General features: G+C 39.9%; 1 protein-coding gene across 1 annotated transcript in view; it reads left to right on the forward strand.

Moving 5' to 3' along the window:
- LOC309532945 (scavenger receptor cysteine-rich domain-containing protein DMBT1-like) overlaps window positions 1–21,796 on the forward strand; it is a 28,809-nt gene extending 7,013 nt beyond the window's left edge. Inside the window, exons 8-35 of the mRNA XM_082223733.1 lie at window positions 505–534; window positions 691–711; window positions 828–857; window positions 2,999–3,025; window positions 3,739–3,765; window positions 4,464–4,611; window positions 4,708–4,892; window positions 6,373–6,402; window positions 6,560–6,589; window positions 6,750–6,788; window positions 7,228–7,539; window positions 8,133–8,168; window positions 9,509–9,532; window positions 9,814–9,852; window positions 10,418–10,729; window positions 11,041–11,064; window positions 11,232–11,543; window positions 12,108–12,131; window positions 12,390–12,425; window positions 13,768–13,791; window positions 14,079–14,117; window positions 14,683–14,994; window positions 15,521–15,544; window positions 15,817–15,852; window positions 16,644–16,822; window positions 17,776–18,167; window positions 19,425–19,696; window positions 21,165–21,796. Coding sequence (XP_082079859.1) covers window positions 505–534; window positions 691–711; window positions 828–857; window positions 2,999–3,025; window positions 3,739–3,765; window positions 4,464–4,611; window positions 4,708–4,892; window positions 6,373–6,402; window positions 6,560–6,589; window positions 6,750–6,788; window positions 7,228–7,539; window positions 8,133–8,168; window positions 9,509–9,532; window positions 9,814–9,852; window positions 10,418–10,729; window positions 11,041–11,064; window positions 11,232–11,543; window positions 12,108–12,131; window positions 12,390–12,425; window positions 13,768–13,791; window positions 14,079–14,117; window positions 14,683–14,994; window positions 15,521–15,544; window positions 15,817–15,852; window positions 16,644–16,822; window positions 17,776–18,167; window positions 19,425–19,696; window positions 21,165–21,175 — 2,975 coding nt within the window. The 3' untranslated portion in view covers window positions 21,176–21,796. The remainder of the gene's footprint in view (window positions 1–504; window positions 535–690; window positions 712–827; window positions 858–2,998; window positions 3,026–3,738; window positions 3,766–4,463; window positions 4,612–4,707; window positions 4,893–6,372; window positions 6,403–6,559; window positions 6,590–6,749; window positions 6,789–7,227; window positions 7,540–8,132; window positions 8,169–9,508; window positions 9,533–9,813; window positions 9,853–10,417; window positions 10,730–11,040; window positions 11,065–11,231; window positions 11,544–12,107; window positions 12,132–12,389; window positions 12,426–13,767; window positions 13,792–14,078; window positions 14,118–14,682; window positions 14,995–15,520; window positions 15,545–15,816; window positions 15,853–16,643; window positions 16,823–17,775; window positions 18,168–19,424; window positions 19,697–21,164) is intronic.
- The last annotated feature ends 824 nt before the right edge of the window (window positions 21,797–22,620 follow it).

A 22,620-nucleotide genomic window follows, 5' to 3' on the forward strand; every position in this document is an offset into this window, starting at 1 on the left:
TGATATAGTTACCTCCCCAGTTTGGGGGCATGTTAGTGACTGGAAATGCATTGAATCCTTCAGGATGGGAACGCGTTGGATCCTCCCTAACATGGGTAAATGTGGTATAGATGGGAACTTTTTGCATCTTCGTCTGAAACCCTTTGCTCCATATTGATAGGACAAGATGCTTGGCACTGTGTAGGAGGGACCTGATTGTCCTCTTCAAGGCTGGACAGCTCTTTCCACCCTTGGTGAGAAAGACCCAGTGCTTCCTATGGCCCTAGGGACACCATCCCAGGGACCATAGATACGGTTGAAGGACATATTGTTTTTATATTCATTTTGTTTGTCCCCCCCCCCCCCGTCTCATTTTCAACAATTCACCATTCATTTACAAGTAAATGCTGTATACTTGTAAGATCATTTGATATTAAAACAAAATTCACTGCCAGTGCTACTCCCCCCCCCATGGTTTTAATTGTAATGCTGCTCTGAATCCATTTTGTTTGTTTCTTTTCAAAGCATTAACCACAGAATTCCCACAGACATCCAGTAAGGAAAATATGCTATTTATTTTTAAATCTGCTACATAATACATAATATGTATTAAATGACTTAGTATTAGAACAAAATTCATTGCTACAAAACCTGGGATTTTCAGTAATGTTGCTCTTAATTCTTGTTTTCCCTATCTTTTGCAATAAACAGCCCCAGAAGTGCAAACAACTGGTAAGGAAAATCTGCTACATATTTAAAAGCATCTCTTCAGGACAACATTTTTATTTTAGTGACATTTTAATTTACTTCGCAATTTCTCTTACTCTGTTATTTTGTTCCCCTTCAAGAACTAACTTCAGAAGAGCCTACTCCAGCTGGTAAGGGGGCTTCTAATCTTCTTCATAATAAAGTGCTAAATCCTAGTCCTGAGTATGTATATGCAAATATCAAAGAATAGGTTTCTCCTGGAGAGCATCTGAAAAGGTGGTGTGTATGTTTTAAAGAACATGATCTGTTTGCGGCAGTCATTGACTGCCTCCATCAGGAGAATTATGCACAAATCTCCTCCAGAGATTTCCTTGACTTCCATTTTATTTTTATCCCATTGTTTATAACTCTGTTCCTCAAGTCTTTTCTTGAGGCTAGAATGGTTGCTTGTTGGTAGACAAGGAGATAATTATGGCTATAATCTTTACCTTGATAGCTTTACATGAAAGATATTGACTGGCAGTTGAATCATTCAAAGGTGTTTCTCCAGAGTACGACCGAATTAAAATTAGAATGAACAATTTTTGCTGGTTGGCAATTGGGGGGAGGGAAAGGTACAAAAGGAGAATTCCTTGGATGCCAATATCCAAGTTTGGGGCAAGTAGTCTTTTGTGAGAGAACCCCCCCAAAAAATTGAAACCACAAAATATGCAGCAAAATGAAGTATGTAAGTATAGACTGTTAGAACTTTAAAATATGTTTCCCCAAGTGAATTCCAAAATAGTCGCCTCTTCCCGCAGCATCAGAAAGCATGTTAGTTATATGGGGCTGGTTATCTCACAAAATTCTGTCATGTTAAGTATTCTAGCCCCTTGACATGTGCACTTTGAACAGGAAGCCAAGATTTCACTTTAATAATGGAAGCAGCATTTTCACTGCTGGTCCTTTCTTTGCGTCTCTTTTAACTGGGTTGTTAAGATATTTTTATTCTGCTGGGTTTCTGATGCATTTAAAGCATCCTACTTTATTTGCATTTTCACTTTGCAAGCAGCAGCGTTTAATGACAATACTTTCTGCCAATATGTGCATTGCATTTGAATTGGCGCAAGTGATTGTTATCTTTTCATTACAAGAATTGAATAATACTCCATGTCTCGGTAGCAGGAAATGGATTTTTTAAAAATTAGAATAACAAAGTGTAGCATTACTATAAGCAATGCCTTGACAGCATAAATACCATTAGACAGTAGCCCTCTGTCCAACTATAATGAGATAAAGTAAAAATATCAAATTGCATGGCACGCCCTGTCAATTTTCATTCCTATATATTCTGGTGCATGCTTAATCAACTTAGAAGGCAATCTGGCAAAAATGAGTTCCTTCCTGATCTTTACTTGGCTGTTCCTGTTTAATGAAATATGTCTAAGTGCATCAGGTAATATGGCTTAAATTCTAAACATTCTTGCTCTTGCTCTTGCTCTTTCTTGTTCTCCTTCTCTATGCTGACCTTACAAGTTGCTAGTTAATGATGGGAAGAATTTGGTGCAAAGGAACACACGAAGCTGACTTGAGTATTTAAGACTCCATCAAAACATACAAGCTATACTCAATATATGTGTTGTTAGTTTCATCCTAAATTTGGGGAAATCTTACCTGCTTTTGAAAATTCTAACATATTGATGATGTGCAGGTATGAGCAGAAGATACTGGGGAAAGTCAATGAGGAAAGGCGGAAAAGAACTCGAATGTGAAAATAAGTATGTACAGGATATTTCTGATGATGAGGGACTATTAGATATCATGGCTGGTGGCACAGTTCTGTACAGATTTACTATGGCGAATGATGTCTCAGTTCCAGATGAGAGTAGGAATCATACAGAAGCAAGCCTCCAACTGAATAATTAGACATTCAGTTGCAATTTTGTTGCCTCCTCTCTGTGTACACACAATTGAAAATAATGAATACCCAGTGAAGAGGGCTCTAGTGAGCACAGGTTTTAGTTGGAGGACATCGTGAGCATTAGATGTAAATGCTCACAAAGTGTAAGACGGTATCTACCTTCACTGCCTTTCCATTCTCCAAGTCTCAAAAGGCAAGGAAAGGCAAGGGGAGCAGGGATGGTGGCAAACAGCCCTTGCCTCAAGCTCCGGCAGGACCAGGACCAAACAGTGCACCTCACTCCTAATCTGTCTAGGCCAGACTTGGTTGGTATTTGTGGGGAAACAAGTCCTTCAGGGGTGTTTTATGTGTGCCAAAATAAAATACACTACTGATATTTAGATTTGCTGATCAATGTTCCTATTTCTTTAGGATCAACAACCACTGCAGAAACTACTGGTGAGTGCCTCCCTCTTACTTTTTCTCATCCCAAGTGTGACTTTTTTCACAAGCAAGATTGTCTGCTACATGGAGCGCATGCGAGTTTCGGTGAAAAATATTCCTAAGGTAGCTGAGCCATTGTATTGGCACAAAGGAAAAATGAAAAAGACTCTGAGGGGTGAAAATTCCTTGTGGTGCCTGTTGCCGTTTCTAGGCTGTGGCTAGCCATTCCTGGTTTAAATGGAAGTAAATCAGATTGTCCACCTCACCCCACCCCAAATATGAATGGTTTGGCAAACTGTTTAATTCCTTGTGAACAGGTTTATCATTCTAAAAAGAGAACCTTTGTCTTTAAACCTATGCTGGGGGTAGGGCAAGGAGCTAAGCTGGATTCACTGGGCTTGTGGGTCCTTATTCCTGATGGCAGCTCTCTGCTTGTGGTGCATGGATCATTTGATAACCAGATTTGGAAGCTACAGCAAACCTCCACTGCCTTTCCATTCTCCAAGGCCCAGAAACTGACCTTAGGCCAAGGGAAGCAGAGGCAGCAGGGATGGTGGCAGAATAAACATCCCCTCTATGCCAAACACCATGTTCTAGAGAGAATTGGTTGGTATTTGTGGGGAAGGAAGCCCTTCAGGAGTGTTTTAAGCCTGCCATAATAAACAAACAAACAAACAAACAAACAAACAAACATTTAAATTTGCTGATCATTGTTTATCTTTCTTTAGGACCAGCAGCTTCTGCACAAACTACTGGTAAGTGCCTGCCTTCTACTTTTTCACATTCCAAGTGTGACTTTTTTTGCAAGCAGGACTGTCTGCTACATGGTGGGGTGTCTAAGCTTCAGTGAGAAATGTTTTTAAGGTTGCTGAGTCATATATTTTTTGACTCAAAGCAAAAATGAAAACGACTTTGAAAAGTTGCATGGAAATTCACATATAAGTGTGGAACTAGAAGCAATGAGCATGTTGTATTGCGAAGCACAAACACCTGATCCAGAATAAAAACACTGTTCCTTCTTTCCCTTGTTCTCTGATCAAGAAAACATCACTTTATAAGAAATGCTGTATTGCTAGCCTAATAAAATAGCATTTAAAAAACAAACAAACAAACATATTGAATTGGGTGGGCCCATGAAATATATACTGTGTTATAAAGGATCCTCTGCTGGAGATTGGGTAACCTGGATTCACTGGGCCTTATGGGTCCAGTCCTTATTCCTCTACTGATGGCACCTTGTTGCTTGTGGTACATGGAACATTTGGCTGAAATGACTGTTTCGCAAGACAAGCAAACCTGATATTTCTGGTGGCTGAAGAAAAAAGAAGGACCACAAGAAACTTAGTCCATGTAAGTACCAGGGTCAAGGTTAAGATAGAGAATTGTTACCAGGACTGCTTTTTTGTGGGGGCGGCGGACTGAGATAATCAGTGTTTAATTGTATGTTTACTAGGAATCTATGGATGTGGCAATACTTTCTCAAATCCATATCAGTCATTTTCTGGCCCGTATTACAATGGTGATGGAAGCATCATACAGTGTCTCTGGACAATCCATTCCTATGATTCTAGTCCTATTGTGCTAACTCTTGACTATTTGAAGTAAGTACTGATACTGCAAACTTTGGGATGGGATGGGACGGAACCCAGGAGCTCTTGCTTGAAATAAGATGGTTTTGTGCTCTTTTATCTTCACAGTTTAGACTGTACACATGAATATGTTCATGTCTACGATGGAAATGTTTATCAATCAGCACTACTTGGGAATATATGCAGTGGCTGGAGCTGGGTATTCACTTCCTATACAGGCACTATGACAGTTCTGCTCCACAGACAGTCCTATCGTTCAGGCTCTGGCTTTTTTGCCTATTACAATATAGCAGGTAATCTTGGAACTCATACATTTCTTTTCCCTACAGCCAAATATCTATGATTTTTGTTGGACGAGAATCTCAACATTTTTGGCATCTGAGATTTGGCTTTGGGATTAAAATATAGGGGCCTAACGCAGCCAAAGTCCTCCTCATGGAACGAAATTTTGGAAAAGTTAGATCATTCCCCAACTCTCATGGGCCAGTGTGGGTTGGGAAATGAGCTATTTATTAAAATAATAAAAGAAAAGAAAAGAAAAGAATAATAATAAAATAAAATAAAATAATATAATATAATAAAATAAAAAGCACTGACCATAAGATTTACTGTGTATATGCATCTGTAACACTAGGATCAAGTCTGTTTTGGACCCATTCTGTGTCTTTCCCATAAGATTTGTTATTTGGGCCCAAATCAGCTCTGTTAAATCAGAATTTCTGTTTTCCCCACATTGGCTATACTCCCCCCCCCCTTGTCACAGAATTGCTTGGTGTTTGTAGGCTAATGAGCCCCTCAAGAGTGTTGTAAGCCTGCCAAATTGCAGGCAGATCCCTCCAGAGGGTTCTGTGCATTACAGCCACCTTGCAATGTGAAGTCAGTTGAGGGGGGTGCCTGCTTTGGCCTCTGCTTGTCTTTAGAGTGCCATGGCTGAGTGGCACAGCACATGTTTGCATGCAAATGTCCCAAATTTGGTGCACAGCATCTCCAGGTGGTGCTGAGAGAGATTACATCTGAAGAACCGGGGCGCTGCTGCAGAAAGTGGCATTGGGTTTTTTTGCAAGGCTGTTTACTGTGCACTTGCTACTGCTCATGCATTTGAGTTTTGCACAGCAACCGCATGGCATAGTCTACATCAAAATGCAGCCACTCCCATATTACCTTCACATTTAATCTGGATTGACTGGATCTTGGAGGGTTTAAATGTAGAAATAGGAAAAGGGTATTAAATGGGGGGGAGGGAATTGAATGACATTTTGATGAGGAGATTGGGACTGATATAGTTACCTCCCCAGTTTGGGGGCATGTTAGTGGCTGGAAATGCATTGAATCCTTCAGGATGGGAACGCGTTGGATCCTCCCTAACATGGGTAAATGTGGTATAGATGGGAACATTTTGCATCTTCGTCTGAAACCCTTTGCTCCATATTGATAGGACAAGATGCTTGGCACTGAGGAGGAGGGACTGATTGTCCTCTTCAAGGCTGGACAGCTCTTTCCACCCTTGGTGAGAAAGACCCAGTGCTTCCTATGGCCCCAGGGACACCATCCCAGGGACCATAGATACGGTTGAAGGACATATTGTTTTATATTCACTTAGTTTATCCCCCCCCCTCATTTTCAACAATTCACCATTCATTTACAAGTAAATGCTGTATACTTGTAAGATCATTTGGTATTAAAACAAAATTCACTGCCAGTGCTACTTCCCCCCCCCCCATGGGTTTAATTGTAATGCTGCTCTGAATCCTTTTTGTTTGTTTCTTTTCAAAGCATTAACCACAGAATTCCCGCAAACCAGCGGTAAGGAAAATTTGCCACTTATTTAAAAATCTGCTACATAATACATAATATGTATTAGATGACTTAGTATTAGAACAAAATTCACAGCTACAAAGCTGGGATTTTCAGTAATATTGCTCTTAATTATTGTTTTTCCTATATTTCTATCTTTTCAAAGTATTAACCACAGAATTCCTGCAAACTACTGGTAAGGAAAATCTGCTACTTATTTAAAAATCTGCTACATAATACATACTATGTATTAGATGACTTAGAATCTAAGACGTCAACCTCATGCCTACAGTTTTAGATGGTACAGAATTTAAATGCCAAAAGATCTCACTTTTGTCATGTGTTTGTTTCTGCAGAAGAAGTTCCTACAAGTGAAACAGCAGTTTCACCCAGAGGTAAGTTCAGTGTTCGCCGTAAGATGGGCCTGTCAAAATTGGGGAGAATGAGCAAGAGCATTGGAGTCAAATCAAAGGCTTGAAAGTTCCTTTAAGAAATGAACCAGCTTAAGTTACGTTCAGCATGACCCAAAAGGAACTCGTTCCAGTTCCCATTTCGTAACCCTTTACAAAACACAAATGTTCAGTTCACTGCATTTGGTCACATTAACATTTCTTTTTTAGAGGGGAGAATATTTTGCACAATTGCAAGAAATCCCCTAATATACAACGCATTAGTTATGAATGCAAAAGGCCTTCACAGCAACTACTCTCTTGATGCACAATGTCAACATGTTGAAACCCTGATTCTAGTAGAGTCTGATGCTTAGGTTAGGGATGGGGAGAACCTAAGTTTACAAGTCTTGCCTATGTAAGAATGATATTTTATTGTTCTAAGATGTTCCCATGAGACTGGTCGGTGGGAACAACAGGTGTGAAGGACGCGTGGAACTCTACTACAGAGGAAGCTGGGGAACGGTCTGTGATGATGGCTGGGACTTAAATGATGCACAGGTTGTCTGCAGAAAGCTTGGATGTGGATTGGCTTTGTCAGCACCAGGAGGTGCCTATTTTGGCCGAGGCGCTGGCCAGATTCTCCTGGATGATGTAAACTGCACAGGGAATGAACCTTCTCTGGAGCTGTGCTCCCATCTGGGATGGGAACGTCACAATTGTGGTCATAGTGAAGATGCTGGTGTCATCTGCTCAGGTAACTTTCCAATCCTGTGTATTTAGTATTGTTGTGGTGACATCCCTCCAGTTTCAATAGGAAAGCAAGGCATGAGTGTCAATTGCTCTGGTCAAGGGAAGATCCTATGTTGCCATGTGGGTGGAAATAGGCAGGATTCATTGCAGTGCCTTTATTCTTACAGAGAATCAGCACTGGAAATCTGTTCTGCTGGTTTGTAACAAAAAAGATGCAGAATATCAACCAACAGATGTCACTATTTTATGTACATCAAGGGTCTTTTTCTTAATATTTATGCTGGCTGAATATTTTTATTATTTGTTTATTCACAGCTTCCGAAAGACCTAATCCAACAGGTACCTTTTATTTTTTTATTTGTCTGATTCTCTCAGCATTTGAGGGCACCTTTTTATTGATGCTCCTTCTTCCAAATCATGGCTTCCATTTTTATCTTTGTTTATAACCAAAGCCTAATGTTAAAGTGACCATGTATGATGAAAATATTGCCCTTCTCAGAACTGATGGGGCAAAGTCAACCTCATGCCTACACTTTTAGATTGTGCAGAATTTAAATGCGTATAGATTTCACTTTAGTCATGCTTTTTTTTCTTCAGCTCTTCCTACAAGTCCCACAGAAGTTATATCCAGAAGTAAGTTCAAAGTTCTCCATAAGATATACTTTTGAAAATCGGGGAGAATGAGTAAGAAGCTTGGAATCAAATCAAATTCATGAAAGTTTGTTTTAAAAAGGAACTAGTTCAGTTCCAGTTTACATCTTTTAGTCGTTTAGTTCATGTTCAGTTCACAGTTCTGTTCTAGTACCTCCCAAATATCCCTTCCAATTTGCTTTCAACATTCAGAATGTTATAACTTGCTCCTGTATCATATCTACTTAAGAAGACTAAAATATAATCCTTACGTTTGGAGGCCAAAAGAATATATAAAATTAAAAAAGACAAATAAAAGAATGACCCTAGAGATGAACTAAAAATCGCTGAATGATCTACCCCCAAAATGAAGTTAATCACATTCAGTCCAGCCTGCAATTATGGGAACTGCTTTCATGGGGAAGTTCAAAGATTTTTGAATTCTGTGAATATCGTGAACTAGTTCATTCCAAACACTGAGTCAAATGCAGTCTCCCTAACTAGTCTGAGTAAAATGTCTGACGCTTGCAGAGATGTAATTGTGTTTAAGATATCTTCTGTCACAAGTACAGAGTGGACACAGGTAAGGAAGTCACAGGCAACCCTTCTTCTTTGCAAAGTACCTTAGGAGGAGGTCATGTGCAAAGAGGATGGGATGGAAGGGAAGGGAACACTTCAGCCTTCACTGCCCAACTGCTTTTCTTCTGAAATTTTCTGCTCCCTATTGTGTTTGAGACTCAGGGATACCTTTCAACAGTGGCTGTGAAACGAAGTAGATGGGAAAATCATCTAAAGGAGGGGAAACAAGTGGCAGAGGAAAGTTTGAGCATCCTGCTCAGTTCTGTCCCTTCTCTGATGCAATTAAACACCCCTGAGAGCACTTTCTAAGGGAGATTGAGTCAGCAGGTGGTTTGGATGCAGCTTCTCCTTCCTATAGGCATTATTACCTATCTATTTTTTATTAAAAATCCTTAAAGGAGCATCTGTGCAATATTCTCCTCTCCTTGCAAGATGGAGGTGCATTCTGTAGAAAGAGGCAAATAACTTGTGGTGGTGACATCCATCCTGTTTCAAAGGGAAAGCAAGGCATGAGTGTCAGTTGCTCTGGTCAAGGAAAGATCCTATGTTGCCATGCGGATGGAAGGAGGCAAGATTCATTGCAGTGCCTTTATTCTTACAGAGAACCAGCACTGCGTGTGGTTATTCTGGGTATCTGTTTTGCTGGATTGTAATGAAATAGATGCAGAATATCAACCAGCAGATGTCACCATTTGATGTACATCAAGGGTCTTTTTCTTAATATTTATGCTAGCTGAATATTTTTATTATTTGTTTATCCACAGCTTCCGTAGGACCTCATACACCAGGTACCTCTTATTTCTTATTTGCCTAATTCCTTCAACATTTAAAGGGAAAAAAAATTTAAGATGTAGATTCTTCCAGATCACAGCTTCCATTTTTATCTTTGGAAATGAACAAAGCCCAGCTCTAAACAGGCTCATTGGACCATGTATGGTGGAAATATTGACCTGCTCGTCATTGGTTTGGCCCAAGTGACGGTACAGAAGTCAACCTCATGCCTACAGTTTTAGATGGTGCAGAATTTAAATGCCAAAAGATCTCACTTTTGTCATGTTTGTTTCTGCAGAAGACGTTCCTACAAATGAACCAACAGTTTCACCCAGAGGTAAGTTCAGTGTTCGCCGTAAGATAGGTGTTTGAAAATTGGGGAGAATGAGCAAGAACATTGGCATCAAATCAAAGGCTTGAAAGTTCCTTTAAGAAAGGAATCAGCTTAAGTTTAAGTTCAGCATGACCCAAAAGGAACTCGTTCCGGTTCACATTGCTTCCTTTACAAAACACCCGTCTTCGGTCCACTGCAGTTCACATCTCCATTCAAGGTCATGGAAAGTATGCTTGGCAAGTTCAAGCAGAGAACTTTTTCTTTTGACAGGAATTATGTAACATGAACATTTCTTTTTGGGAGGGGAGTATATTTTGCACAATTGCAAGGAATCCCATAACATACAACGCATTTGTTTTTTCAAGGCAATATAGAACTGGGGAGATATGTTAAGGTTCATTAGTTATGAATGCAAAAGGCCTCCACAGCAACTACTCTCTTGATGAGCTGCACAAAGTCAACACGTTGAAATCCTGATGCCAGTAGATTCTGATGCTTAGGTTAGGGATGGGGAGAACCTGAGTTTACAAGTCTTGCCTATGTAAGAATGATATTTTCTTGTTCTAAGATGTTCCCATGAGACTGGTCGGTGGGAACAACAGGTGTGAAGGACGCGTGGAACTCTATTACAGAGGAAGCTGGGGGACAGTCTGTGATGATGGCTGGGACTTAAATGACGCGCAGGTTGTCTGCAGAAAGCTTGGATGTGGACTGGCTTTGTCAGCACCAGGAAGTGCCCATTTTGGCCATGGAGCTGGCCAGATTCTCCTGGATGATGTAAACTGCAGAGGGAATGAACCTTCTCTGGAGCTGTGCTCTCATCCGGGATGGGAACGTCACAATTGTGGTCATCATGAAGACGCTGGTGTCATCTGCTCAGGTAACTTTCCAATCCTGAGTATTTAGTATTGTTGTGGTGACATCCTTTCAGTTTCAATAGGAAAGCAAGGCATGAGTGTCAATTGCTCTGGTCAAGGGAAGATCCTATGTTGCCATGTGGATGGAAACAGGCAGGATTCATTGCAGTGCCTTTATTCTTACAGAGAATCAGCACTGGAAATCTGTTCTGCTGGTTTGTAACAAAAAAGATGCAGAATATCAACCAACAGATGTCACTATTTTATGTACATCAAGGGTCTTTTTCTTAATATTTATGCTGGCTGAATATTTTTATTATTTGTTTATTCACAGCTTCCGGAAGACCTAATACAACAGGTACCTTTTATTTCTTATTTGTCTGAGCAACTACTCTCTTGATGAGCTGCACAAAGTCAACACGTTGAAATCCTGATACCAGTAGATTCTGATGCTTAGGTTAGGGATGGGGAGAACCTGAGTTTACAAGTCTTGCCTATGTAAGAATGATATTTTCTTGTTCTAAGATGTTCCCATGAGACTGGTCGGTGGGAACAACAGGTGTGAAGGACGCGTGGAACTCTATTACAGAGGAAGCTGGGGGACAGTCTGTGATGATGGCTGGGACTTAAATGATGCGCAGGTTGTCTGCAGAAAGCTTGGATGTGGACTGGCTTTGTCAGCACCAGGAAGTGCCCATTTTGGCCATGGAGCTGGCCAGATTCTCCTGGATGATGTAAACTGCAGAGGGAATGAACCTTCTCTGGAACTGTGCTCTCATCCGGGATGGGAACGTCACAATTGTGGTCATCATGAAGACGCTGGTGTCATCTGCTCAGGTAACTTTCAGATCCTTTGTATTTAGTCTTCTAATATATTTCTAACAGTAGAGATCTCATTGCAGGAAGCCAAATTAATGAGGAAATGGTATAAAGTCTATTTGGTAAATTGCGTGGCCATACTTCTGCTTCCTATTGGCATTATTACATCATCATCATCATCATCATCATCATTATTTAAAAGCCTTAATAATATTGTGCATACTGTGCAATATTCTCCACTCCTCCCAAGATGGAGGTGCATTCTGTAGAAAGAGGCAAATAACCTGTTGTGGTGACATCCCTCCAGTTTCAACAGGAAAGCAAGGCATGAGTGTCAGTTGCTCTGGTCAAGGAAAGATCCTATGTTGCCATGTGGGTGGAAACAGGCAGGATTCATTGCAGTGCCTTTATTCTTACAGAGAACCAGCACTGCATGCGGTTATTCTGGGTATCTGTTCTGCTGGATTGTAACAAAATATCTGCAGAATATCAAGCAGCAGATGTCACTATTTTATGTACATCAAGGGTCTTTTTCTTAATATTTATGCTGGCTGAATATTTTCATTATTTGTTTATCCACAGCTTCCGGAAGACCTAATACAACAGGTACCTTTTATTTCTTATTTGTCTGATTCTCTCAGCCTTTGAGGGCACCTTTTTATTGATGCTCCTTCTTCCAAATCATGGCTTCCATTTTTATCTTTGTTTATAACCAAAGCCTAATGTTAAACTGACCATGTATGATGAAAATATTGCTCTTCTCAGAACTGGTGGCGCAAAGGCAACCTCATGCCTACACTTTTAGATTGTGCAGAATTTAAATGCGTATCGATTTCACTTTAGTCATGCTTTTTTTTTCTGCAGCTCTTCCTACAAGTCCCACAGAAGTTATATCCAGAAGTAAGTTCAAAGTTCTCCATAAGATATACTTTTGAAAATCAGGGAGAATGAGTAAGAACCTTAGAATCAAATCAAAGCCTTGAAAGTTGGTTTTAAAAAGGAACTAGTTCAGTTCAGGTTTACCTCTTTTAGCTGTTTAGTTCATGTTCAGTTCTAAGTTCAGTTCTAGTACATCCCAAATATCCTTTCCAATTTGTTTTCAGCATTCAGAATGTTATAACTTGCTCCTGTATCATGTGTACTTAAGAAGACTAAAATACAATCCTTATGTTTGGAGGCCAAAAGAATATATAGAATTAAAAAAAGACAAATAAAAGAATGACCTTAAAGATGAACTAAAAATCGCTGAATGTTCTACCCCCAAAATGAAGTTAATCACATTCAGTTCAGCCTGCAATTATGGGAACTGCTTTCAGGTGTAGTTCAAAGATTTTTGAATTCTGTGAATTTCGTGAACTAGTTCATTCCAAACACTGAGTCAAATGCAGTCTACCTAACTAGTCTGAATAAAATGTCTGACGCTTGCAGAGATGTAATTGTGTTTAAGATAAACCTTCTGTCACAGGTACAGTGTGGACACAGGTAAGGAAGTCACAGGCAACCCTTCTTCTTTGCAAAGTGCCTCAGGAGGAGGTCATGTGCAAAGAGGATGGGATGGAAGGGAAGGGAACACTTCAACCTTCACTGCCCAACTGCTTTTCTTCTGAAATTTTCTGCTCCCTACGGTGTTTGAGACTCAGGGATACCTTTCAACAGTGGCTGTGAAACAAAGTAGATGGGAAAATCATCTAAAGGAGGGGAAGCAAGTGGCAGAGGAAATTTTGATCATTCTTCTGAGTTCTGTCCCTTCTCTGATGCAATTAAACACCCCTGAGAGCACTTTCTAAGGGAGATTGAGTCAGCAGGTGGTTTGGATGCAGCTTCTCCTTCCTATAGGCATTATTACCTATCTATTTTTTATTAAAAAGCCTTAAAGGGGCATCTGTGCAATATTCTCCACTCCTCGCAAGATGGAGGTGCATTCTGAAGAAAGAGGCATATAACTTGTTGTGGTGACATCCGTCCTGTTTCAACAGGAAAGCAAGGCCTGAGTGTCTGTTGCTCTGGTCAAGGAAAGATCCTATGTTGCCATGCGGATGGAAGGAGGCAGGATTCATTGCAGTGCCTTTATTCTTACAGAGAACCAGCACTGCGTGTGGTTTTTCTGGGTATCTGTTCTGCTGGATTGTAACAAAATAGATGCAGAATATCAACCAGCAGATGTCACTATTTGATGTACATCAAGGGTCTTTTTCTTAATATTTATGCTAGCTGAATATTTCTATTATTTGTTTATCCACAGCTTCCAGAACACCACACACACCAGGTACCTTTTATTTCTTATTTGCCTAATTACTTCAACATTTAAAGAAAAGTTTTTGGTTGTTTTTTTATGTAGATTCTTCCAGATCACAGCTTCCATTTTTATCTTTGGAAATGAACAAAGCCCAGCGCTAAACAGGCTCATTGGGCCATGTATGGTGGTAATATTGACCTGCTCGTCATTGGTTTGGCCCAAGTGACGGTACAGAAGTCAACCTCATGCCTACAGTTTTAGATGGTGCAGAATTTAAATGCCAAAAGATCTCACTTTTGTCATGTTTGTTTCTGCAGAAGACGTTCCTACAAATGAACCAACAGTTTCACCCAAAGGTAAGTTCAGTGTTCACCGTAAGCTAGGCCTCTAAAAATTGGGGAGAATGAGCAAGAACAATGGCGTCAGATCAAAGGCTTGAAAGTTCCTTTAAGAAAGCAACCAGTTTAAGTTTAATTTCAGCATGACCCAAAAGGAACTCGTTCCGGTTCACATTGCTTCCTTTACAAAACACCCGTGTTCGGTCCACTGCAGTTCACAGCTCCATTCAAGGTCATGAAAAGTATGCTTGGCAAGTTCAAGCAGAGAACTTTTTCTTTTGACAGGAATAATGTAACATGAACATTTCTTTTTGGGAGGGGAGTATATTTTGCACAATTGCAAGGAATCTCCTAACATACAACACATTTGTTTTTTCAAGGCAATATAGAACTGGGGAGATATGTCAAGTTTCATTAGTTATGAATGCAAAAGGCCTCCACAGCCACTACTCGCTTGATGAGCTGCACAAAGTCAACATGTTGAAATCCTGATGCCAGTAGAGTCTGATGCTTAGATCAGGGATGGGGAGAACCTGAGTTTACAAGTCTTGCCTATGTAAGAATGATATTTTATTGTTCTAAGATGTTTCCATGAGACTGGTCGGTGGGAACAACAGGTGTGAAGGACGCGTGGAACTCAACTACAGGGGAAGCTGGGGAACGGTCTGTGATGATGGCTGGGACTTAAATGACGCGCAGGTTGTCTGCAGAAAGCTTGGATGTGGATTGGCTTTGTCAGCACCAGGAAGTGCCCATTTTGGCCGAGGCTCTGGCCAGATTCTCCTGGATGATGTAAACTGCAGAGGGAATGAACCTTCTCTGGAGCTGTGCTCCCATCGGGGCTGGGGAAGTCACAATTGTGGTCATCATGAAGACGCTGGTGTCATCTGCTTAGGTAACTTTCTGATTCTTTGTCTTCGCCTATATTTCTAACAGTGGAGATCTCATTGCAGGAAGCCAGATGAATAGTGAAATGGTGTAAAGTCTATTGGGTAAATTCCTTGGCCACACTTCTGCTTCCTATTGACATTATTACATTTAATTATTATTATTATTAAAAAGGCTTAAAGGGGCATCTGTGCAATGTTCTCCACTCCTCCCAAGATGGAAGTGCATTCTGTAGAAAGAGGCAAATAACTTGTTGTGGTGACATCCGTCCTGTTTCAACAGGAAAGCAAGGCATGAGTGTCAGTTGCTCTGGTCAAGGGAAGATCCTTTGTTGCCATGTGGATGGAAACAGGCAGGATTCATTGCAGTGCCTTTATTCTTACAGAGAATTAGCACTGGAAATCTGTTCTGCTGGATTGTAACAAAATAGATGGAGAATATCAACCAGCAGATGTCACTATTTCATGTACATCAAGGGTCTTTTTCTTAATATTTATGCTGGCTGAATATTTTTATTATTTGTTTATCCACAGCTTCTGAAGGATCTCATACAACAGGTACATTTTATTTCTTATTTGTCTGATTCTCTCAGCCTTTGAGGGCACCTTTTTATTGATGCTCCTTCTTCCAAATCATGGCTTCCATTTTTATCTTTGTTTATAACCAAAACCTAATGTTAAAGTGACCATGTATGGTGAAAATATTGCCCTTCTCAGAACTGGTGGCGCAAAGGTGATGGCACAGAAGTCAACCTCATGCCTACACTTTTAGATTGTGCAGAATTTAAATTCGTATAGATTTCACTTTAGTCATGCTTTTGTTTCTGCAGCTATTCCTACAAGTTCTACAGCAGTTAAATCCAGAAGTAAGTTCAAAGTTCTACATAAGATATACTTTTGAAAATTGGGGAGAATGAGTAAGAACCTTGGAATCAAATCAAAGCCCTGAAACTTAATCACATTCAATTCAGCCTGCAATTATAGGAACTGCTTTCAGGTGTAGTTCAAAGATTTTGAATTCTGTGAATTTCGTAAACTAGTTCATTCCAAACACTGAGTCAAATGCAATCTACCTAACTAATCTCAATACAATGTCTGATGCTTACAGAGATGTAATTGTGTTTAAGATAAATCTTCTGTCACAGGTACAGTGTGGGCACAGGTAAGGAAGTCACAGGCAACCCTTCTTCTTTGCAAAGTGCCTCAGGAGGAGGTGATGTGCAAAGAGGATGGGATGGAAGGGAAGGGAACACTTCACTGCCCAGATGCTTTTCTTCTGAAATTTTCCGCTTTCTTATGGTGTTTGAGACTCAGGGATACCTTTCAACAGTGGCTGTGAAACGAAGTAGATGGGAAAATCATCTAAAGGAGGGGAACAAGTGGCAGAGGAAAGTTTGAGCATTCTGCTCAGTTCTGTCCCTTCTCTGATGCAATTAAACACTCCTGAGAGGACTTTCTAAGGGAGATTAAGTCAGCAGGTGGTTTGGATGCAGCTGCAGAGTGGCATAATGGGGTTGGGGGGTTGGATTGAACTGGAACTCCATGCAAGACACTTGTGGGAAGAGGCTGGCCCCATGCAAGATCCAGCAACTACATTTAACAAAAGTGTGTTTGCATTTTACACAATTCAATGCTGTTTCTATGTGCTATCGTTTAGCCCTTTCATGTTCTGGAGAATACATGGTTGCACGCATCAGCAAAGCATATCTCCGGTTGCTGGGTTATAATGAATGGAGTCTGTACCTGAATTCTTCAGACTCTTTCTGCGCACCTCAGATTACACAATACTATGTGGTCTTCAATATACCATTCAGTGGGTGTGGCACAATAAGACAGGTAAGAAAAAGAGCTTTAAACACCAAATCTACATTCTGCCATTATCTGTGTAAGCTTTGTAAACTCGCTGTTTTACAAATGGGGAAAGTATTCTATCTTTTGGTCCAGCAAACACTAACATTATGGGAACATTTAGGAAATCCACACTGCTTCTTTTCTACCCTGCCATGGATCCAAATTCCTCCTCTTTCTTTTACTGTGTTTAGAAGAAATATCAGAATTGACCTTGAGCCATATGATCACTATTTAATGTTAGTCTTAACTGGGATTTGAGACTAGAATTCCAGATTAGTTTCAGAGCCCAGGATAAAGAGAAAATACCAGCAATTTGCCATACCATTTAAAGCAGACAGTATTGCAGGTAAATTCTGACATTTCTCTTAATCATAGAAAAAGCAGGAGTGGGGAATTTGCTCCAGAAAGAGAAAGTGATGTGAGGAGGAAAGAAGCCTATGTTCCTGAAATTGTCTCCCAGATTTAGTAAGCCAGCTAATTCTGGCCCTTTGAATATTTTGCATTTTAAAAAGTGTATATGTATAGTCCATGTTTTTTGTCTCCAATTTCTTCTCTTTTGAGCACAAAACTCATAGTTTAAAAGAAAGAAAAAAGAATTTAAAAACTCTTAAAGAAATCCAACACGTTGAAAGTCAGGTGTCATCTCAACATTAATTACCTTTAAAAAAAAGAAATGAAGAAATGTTGTAATATTTTTGCCTGTTTCTACATATGTGTTTCTATTCTCAGCTTCTTAAAGAATCTTATATTTCTTATATCTCTCCTACCTTTTCCAAAAAAAATAAAACAAAATTTCTGAACGTACAAGCTGACTTTCATAATTGTATGTCTGGAATGTCAGGACATTTTAAAGTGATTAAGTACAGAGGGTGTTTTATATATGGCGGTTACTGATTTATGTGTACTGTTGACATATATTGTTTCTCCCTGTCCTTTAGCAGGCAAATAATGACACCATCATCTATTCCAACATAATCAAGACTTCAGCTTCTGGTTATATCATTACAAGAAATAGTAACTTTCAGTTTCACGTCATATGTGAAATGAACAAGACTGCTGTTGTAGAGACAATGTTTGTTGCTCGTAATTCCACTGACATTACTGAACTAGGACATGGCAGTTACAATGTGACACTTGCCTTCTTTGATTCGTGGTCTTTCAACTATCAAGTTCGCTCTTCTCCATACTTTGTGTCACTCAATCAAGCACTCTACCTCCAAGCTACTCTCCACAGTTCTGATCCAAACTTAGTACTATTTCTAGATACATGTGAAGCATCTCCAAACTCTGGTGACTTCACAACTCTGACCTATGACTTATGGAGGAGTGGGTGAGTATGTTTTAGATAAAAATGTTTAGATACAAACTTAGAAGAAACACTTGCCTTTTGGCTTATAAAGCAGCAGATTTAAGGCTAAACATTCACTCTTATTCACATTATGTAGAGTAAACCATACTGCGCTCAATTGGATTTTTGAGTAGGCACGCATAGGAATGCACTTAAATGTTTATTTTTGTTATGGACAAGAGGAGTTGCTATTCTCTCAAACTTGAACATTAGCACACATTTTAATTCTGACATAATACTTCTTAAGAAAATCTAGAAAGAACCCACTATGCTACCTACAAATATTTGCTACTGAATGGAATGATAAAGATGGATGTTTGCTGCTATGTTGTGTCATCATCCAAATTTTCTCATGCAAAAGCAAGGCAAAAGTATACTTTGAACTGGACTGAGCAATGTGTTTTTGTTTTTGTTGCATATACATGATGTCCCTGCCAGATGTCTTTTTTGGTTGAGACTAACTTCCTAATTCTATGAAAGAAATTTAAACTATATCCATTTAGAACATTCAAAAATCTGTTCTGACTGACAGCCATAATCCCACTGTGGTCCTCCAGACACTGTACCACTTCCACTGCATTCTCCAACTGGGCTTGTGGAGTTGCCCCTACCCATTTAGAACATAAGAATATATGATAAGCCCTGCTGGATCAGACCAAAGGTCCATCTAGTCTAGTATCTTTTTCTCCAGTGGCCAGCCAGATGCCTTTGAGAAGACTGCACACAGGGCCTGATTGTCACAGCACTCTCTCCACGTGAGATTCCCTGCAACTCTCATTCAGAAACTTAACTGCATTCAACAGTGGAGGTCAAAGGACAGCCATCAGTGCTCATAGTTACTGATAGCCCAAACCTCCATGAATTCATTTAATCCCCATCCAAGTTGGTGGTCCTCATCACCATCTTCTGGGAGTGACTTCCAAAATTTAACTATCAGCTGTGCTGTGTGAAGAAGCACTTTCACTTGTCTTGATTTCCCCACAACATTCATCTTCATTGGGTGGTCCTGAGTTCTAGTATCTTGAGTGACTGCTTTCATATACACTGAATTTGTCTTCCATCTTGCTCTCTGAAATCCACCTCCCACTTATTGAAGTTTCTTCCCATTCTTCCGCAACATGGTTCTTCATCTCCAGAGATAACATGCTTCAGAACTCCAGAAATGACTCCTATTAGTATTCTAAGTAAAGGATTCCTCTAAAGTCATTATCTAAACAAACCTGGTTCTTTTATTTTCAGATGTCCACGAGACTCTACCTTCAGATATCTGGGAAATCCAAGGAGAAACGAAGTTCGTTTCATGTTCAGCTCCTTTAAGTTTCTTAACTATCACAATGAAGTTTATTTGCGGTGCAAACTAGTAGTGTGTAAGGCATATGATTACTCATCCCGATGCTACCAAGGATGTTTAACTAGAAAGAAGAGGGATGCAGATGAACTTCAGGAGAAGGTTGATGTGGTTGTAGGACCAATCAAGCTTCAAAAAGAAGCTAAGGAAGACAAAAAGCAGGGTAACTTTTACTTATGATTCCTTTTCTTGTTACAGTGGTGATTCTCAAAATATATTCTGAAGTAGCCCAAAGAATACATTTTTTTTACTATTTTGCTAAACTGTATTTAAACCAATATTCCGATTTTCCTTGGCAAAAGCATAGTAACATCATACAATGAAACCTCATTCTACATGGCTTCCCCTGTTAAGGTCACGTTCCCTAATGGGCAACTTTCTTGGAGTTCTATGCCAGGAGTGACTAGAGAGTCAGATGCAGAAGTAGACAGAGTGAAGAATTTGACTGTTATATTTATGTAGTATGTTACATTACAGCCCCACAAAAGTCAGATGTTTCTATACAGACGCACAGACAGTAGTGGCCCATGTAACAACGTAGGTTGGGCATCGCTGCTCTCCAGGTTCCAAATCCAGCATGCTGCTGGCACTTACCGGGGGGAGAAGGGGTGCGACCTTGGAGCTGTCACACTGTGCAGTGCAGCAGAGCCAATTTGACACTCTTGCTATTGTGTGCCTGCCCAGCACTAGGATCCCCATACCTTGCACTTCCAGGCAATCAATATGTATTGTTGCAGTTCAAGGACACAATACAGCCAGGCATCAACAGCAGAGAAGCATGCGGAGTAGAGTCCATGAAAGTTGTGACCTGGGAAGGCCCTAGATCTTTAAGAGGGCTGAAAGTGGAAGTCTAAATCCTTTGGAAGACACTATAACATACTGGTCTATACAACTCTCGACTTTATTGATCTTCTGCATCCTTAGATTAATGTTTGTATGTGGTCCAAGATCTCATTTTAACTATTACCTCAGATGCAAATACAATGGGGGTGGGAAATATGTTTCCCTGTGTTATATTGTCCTTTAAATAATGGGGTCTAAATTCAGTTCAATTGAAGTAAACTGGATATTGCAAATTACAGCTCTTAAACATTCAGATAAGTTACATGCACCTTCATCAACTGATGACTTGCAGATTAGTAGTTGAACTGTATTGTTTTGAGAAAAATTATGTCTGAGATAATAGGTACAATGAGAACTCCATAGTTTCCTCTGAGAGAAGTGAATCACACCTGAGCAAGATCATTTTATCTTAAGGACATAGGAAGTTGTCATATTTAAAGTCAGTCAGCTGGTCAGTCTAGCTCAGAGTTCCTTAGAGCAACAGGCAGTCACATTTCAGGGTTTTAGATAGAGCTCTTCTCTAGCCCTACTGGGAGAAAGCAGAAACTGAACCTGCTACCTTCTTGCCTTCAAAGCAGTTGCTGTCATCCCATGATGAGCATGCAGGGGCAAAGTTGCCAGTTGTCCTTAAACTAGGTGTTTGAAGGACATCTCTTACAAAAATAACAGACATATATGTTGATAATTGTATAGAATGTTTTACTGGGATCATTTGGTGAAGGGCAGATCAGAAATCTGGTGAATAATTGGATTAACAAGTTGTTCTATACTGTGTTTCTCATTTACAGAACTGGCTTAGAGCGCAAGTCTAGAAAAGGATAAAGATGGCATCCTCCTTACTCTTACTACTGTACTTTTGGCAGCCACAGTCTCCATCTGGCTTTCTTATAAGCAGCAAACTGAAACCAACTGATTCCAATGCATCACCAATGTAAAAATTAAGCACTTTCTGCACACACAAAAACTCTGTTTCTATTTCTAAAAGTAATCAGTTTCTTCTAAGAAAGTGGTTTGTAATCCAACAAACCTACAGACAGGCACATTTACATTTTAGCATAAGCAAGAACTCAGTTAAGTCCAAATATTGGGATTTATTGTTCATACTGATCAAGAACATTAGTTATGCCCAGCTGCTGTTACTTAATATCATTGCGGAAAAGATCTCATTCTCCTTTTAATTCCCTCCCCTTCTATTGCCTATGGTTATATCATTTAAATCAAAGTCCCAGACCCTATGTATACCAGTTATGATAATAACCTTTCTACGCATAAACATTACAGTTGGAAACTTTATATGTCAGATGTGAATAGTGACTATATTTCATGAAGGATTTGTCAGAGTCTTTAATGAAAATTTATGCCAAATGATATGAAATTTATTTTGCTTCCAACTACTTTCCAATAAAATCCCTGCAAGTTGCCAGTGTGCATTTTTCTTCATTGCCTCACAAGCAAACATAAATTTATTTGTATGGTTCAAAGGAAATACATGATTGGCATGAAGTGCCTAGGGACGACAGAGACGTTTGGTTCACATTTGAATTCTGCAATGCAGTTCTCCAGTCCAGTATTGTGTGCACTAGGGTGAAGTGGGGGAATGGCCTTGGGAAAATGTCCATATCAGGCAAAATTTCATCCACAAATGTGTACAGTAGGAGCAATTTGCACTAAAATGTTGGTGAATTTGTTGTTTTAAAAATTGCAAACTGGTGTAGAAATGTAAACTGAACTGAAGACTTGAAAAAATAGAAAATTATTATTATTATTATTATTATTATTATTAATAGTAAAGCTTCCAACAGAATATAAAAACACGATAAAACTTCAAACAGTACAAACTTCCCTAAACAGATGTCTTCTAAAAGTCACCTAGCTTTTTATTTCCTTGACATCTGATGGGAGGGCATTCCACAGGGTGGGCGCCACTACCGAGAAGGCCCTCTGCCTGGTTCCCTGTAACTTGGCTTCTCGCAGTGAGGGAACTGCCAGAAGGCCCTCGGCGCTGGACCTCAGTGTCCAGGCAGAACGATGGGGATGGAGACGCTTCTTCAGGTATACTGGACCGAGGCCGTCAGCATCAACACTTTGAATTGTGCTCAGAAACATACTGGGAGCCAATGTAGGTCTTTTGGGACTGGTGTTATATGATCTCGGGGTCCACTTCCCCACCACCACTAAACAGGTGCCTGTTCTCAATGCATTGCTCCAGTCTCCTCCCTTGTGCTATGTTTCTCTTACTCAGCT

This window comes from Podarcis vaucheri (assembly GCF_965113315.1).
Source record: "Podarcis vaucheri genome assembly, chromosome: 5".
Taxonomy (NCBI): Eukaryota; Metazoa; Chordata; class Lepidosauria; order Squamata; family Lacertidae; genus Podarcis; species Podarcis vaucheri.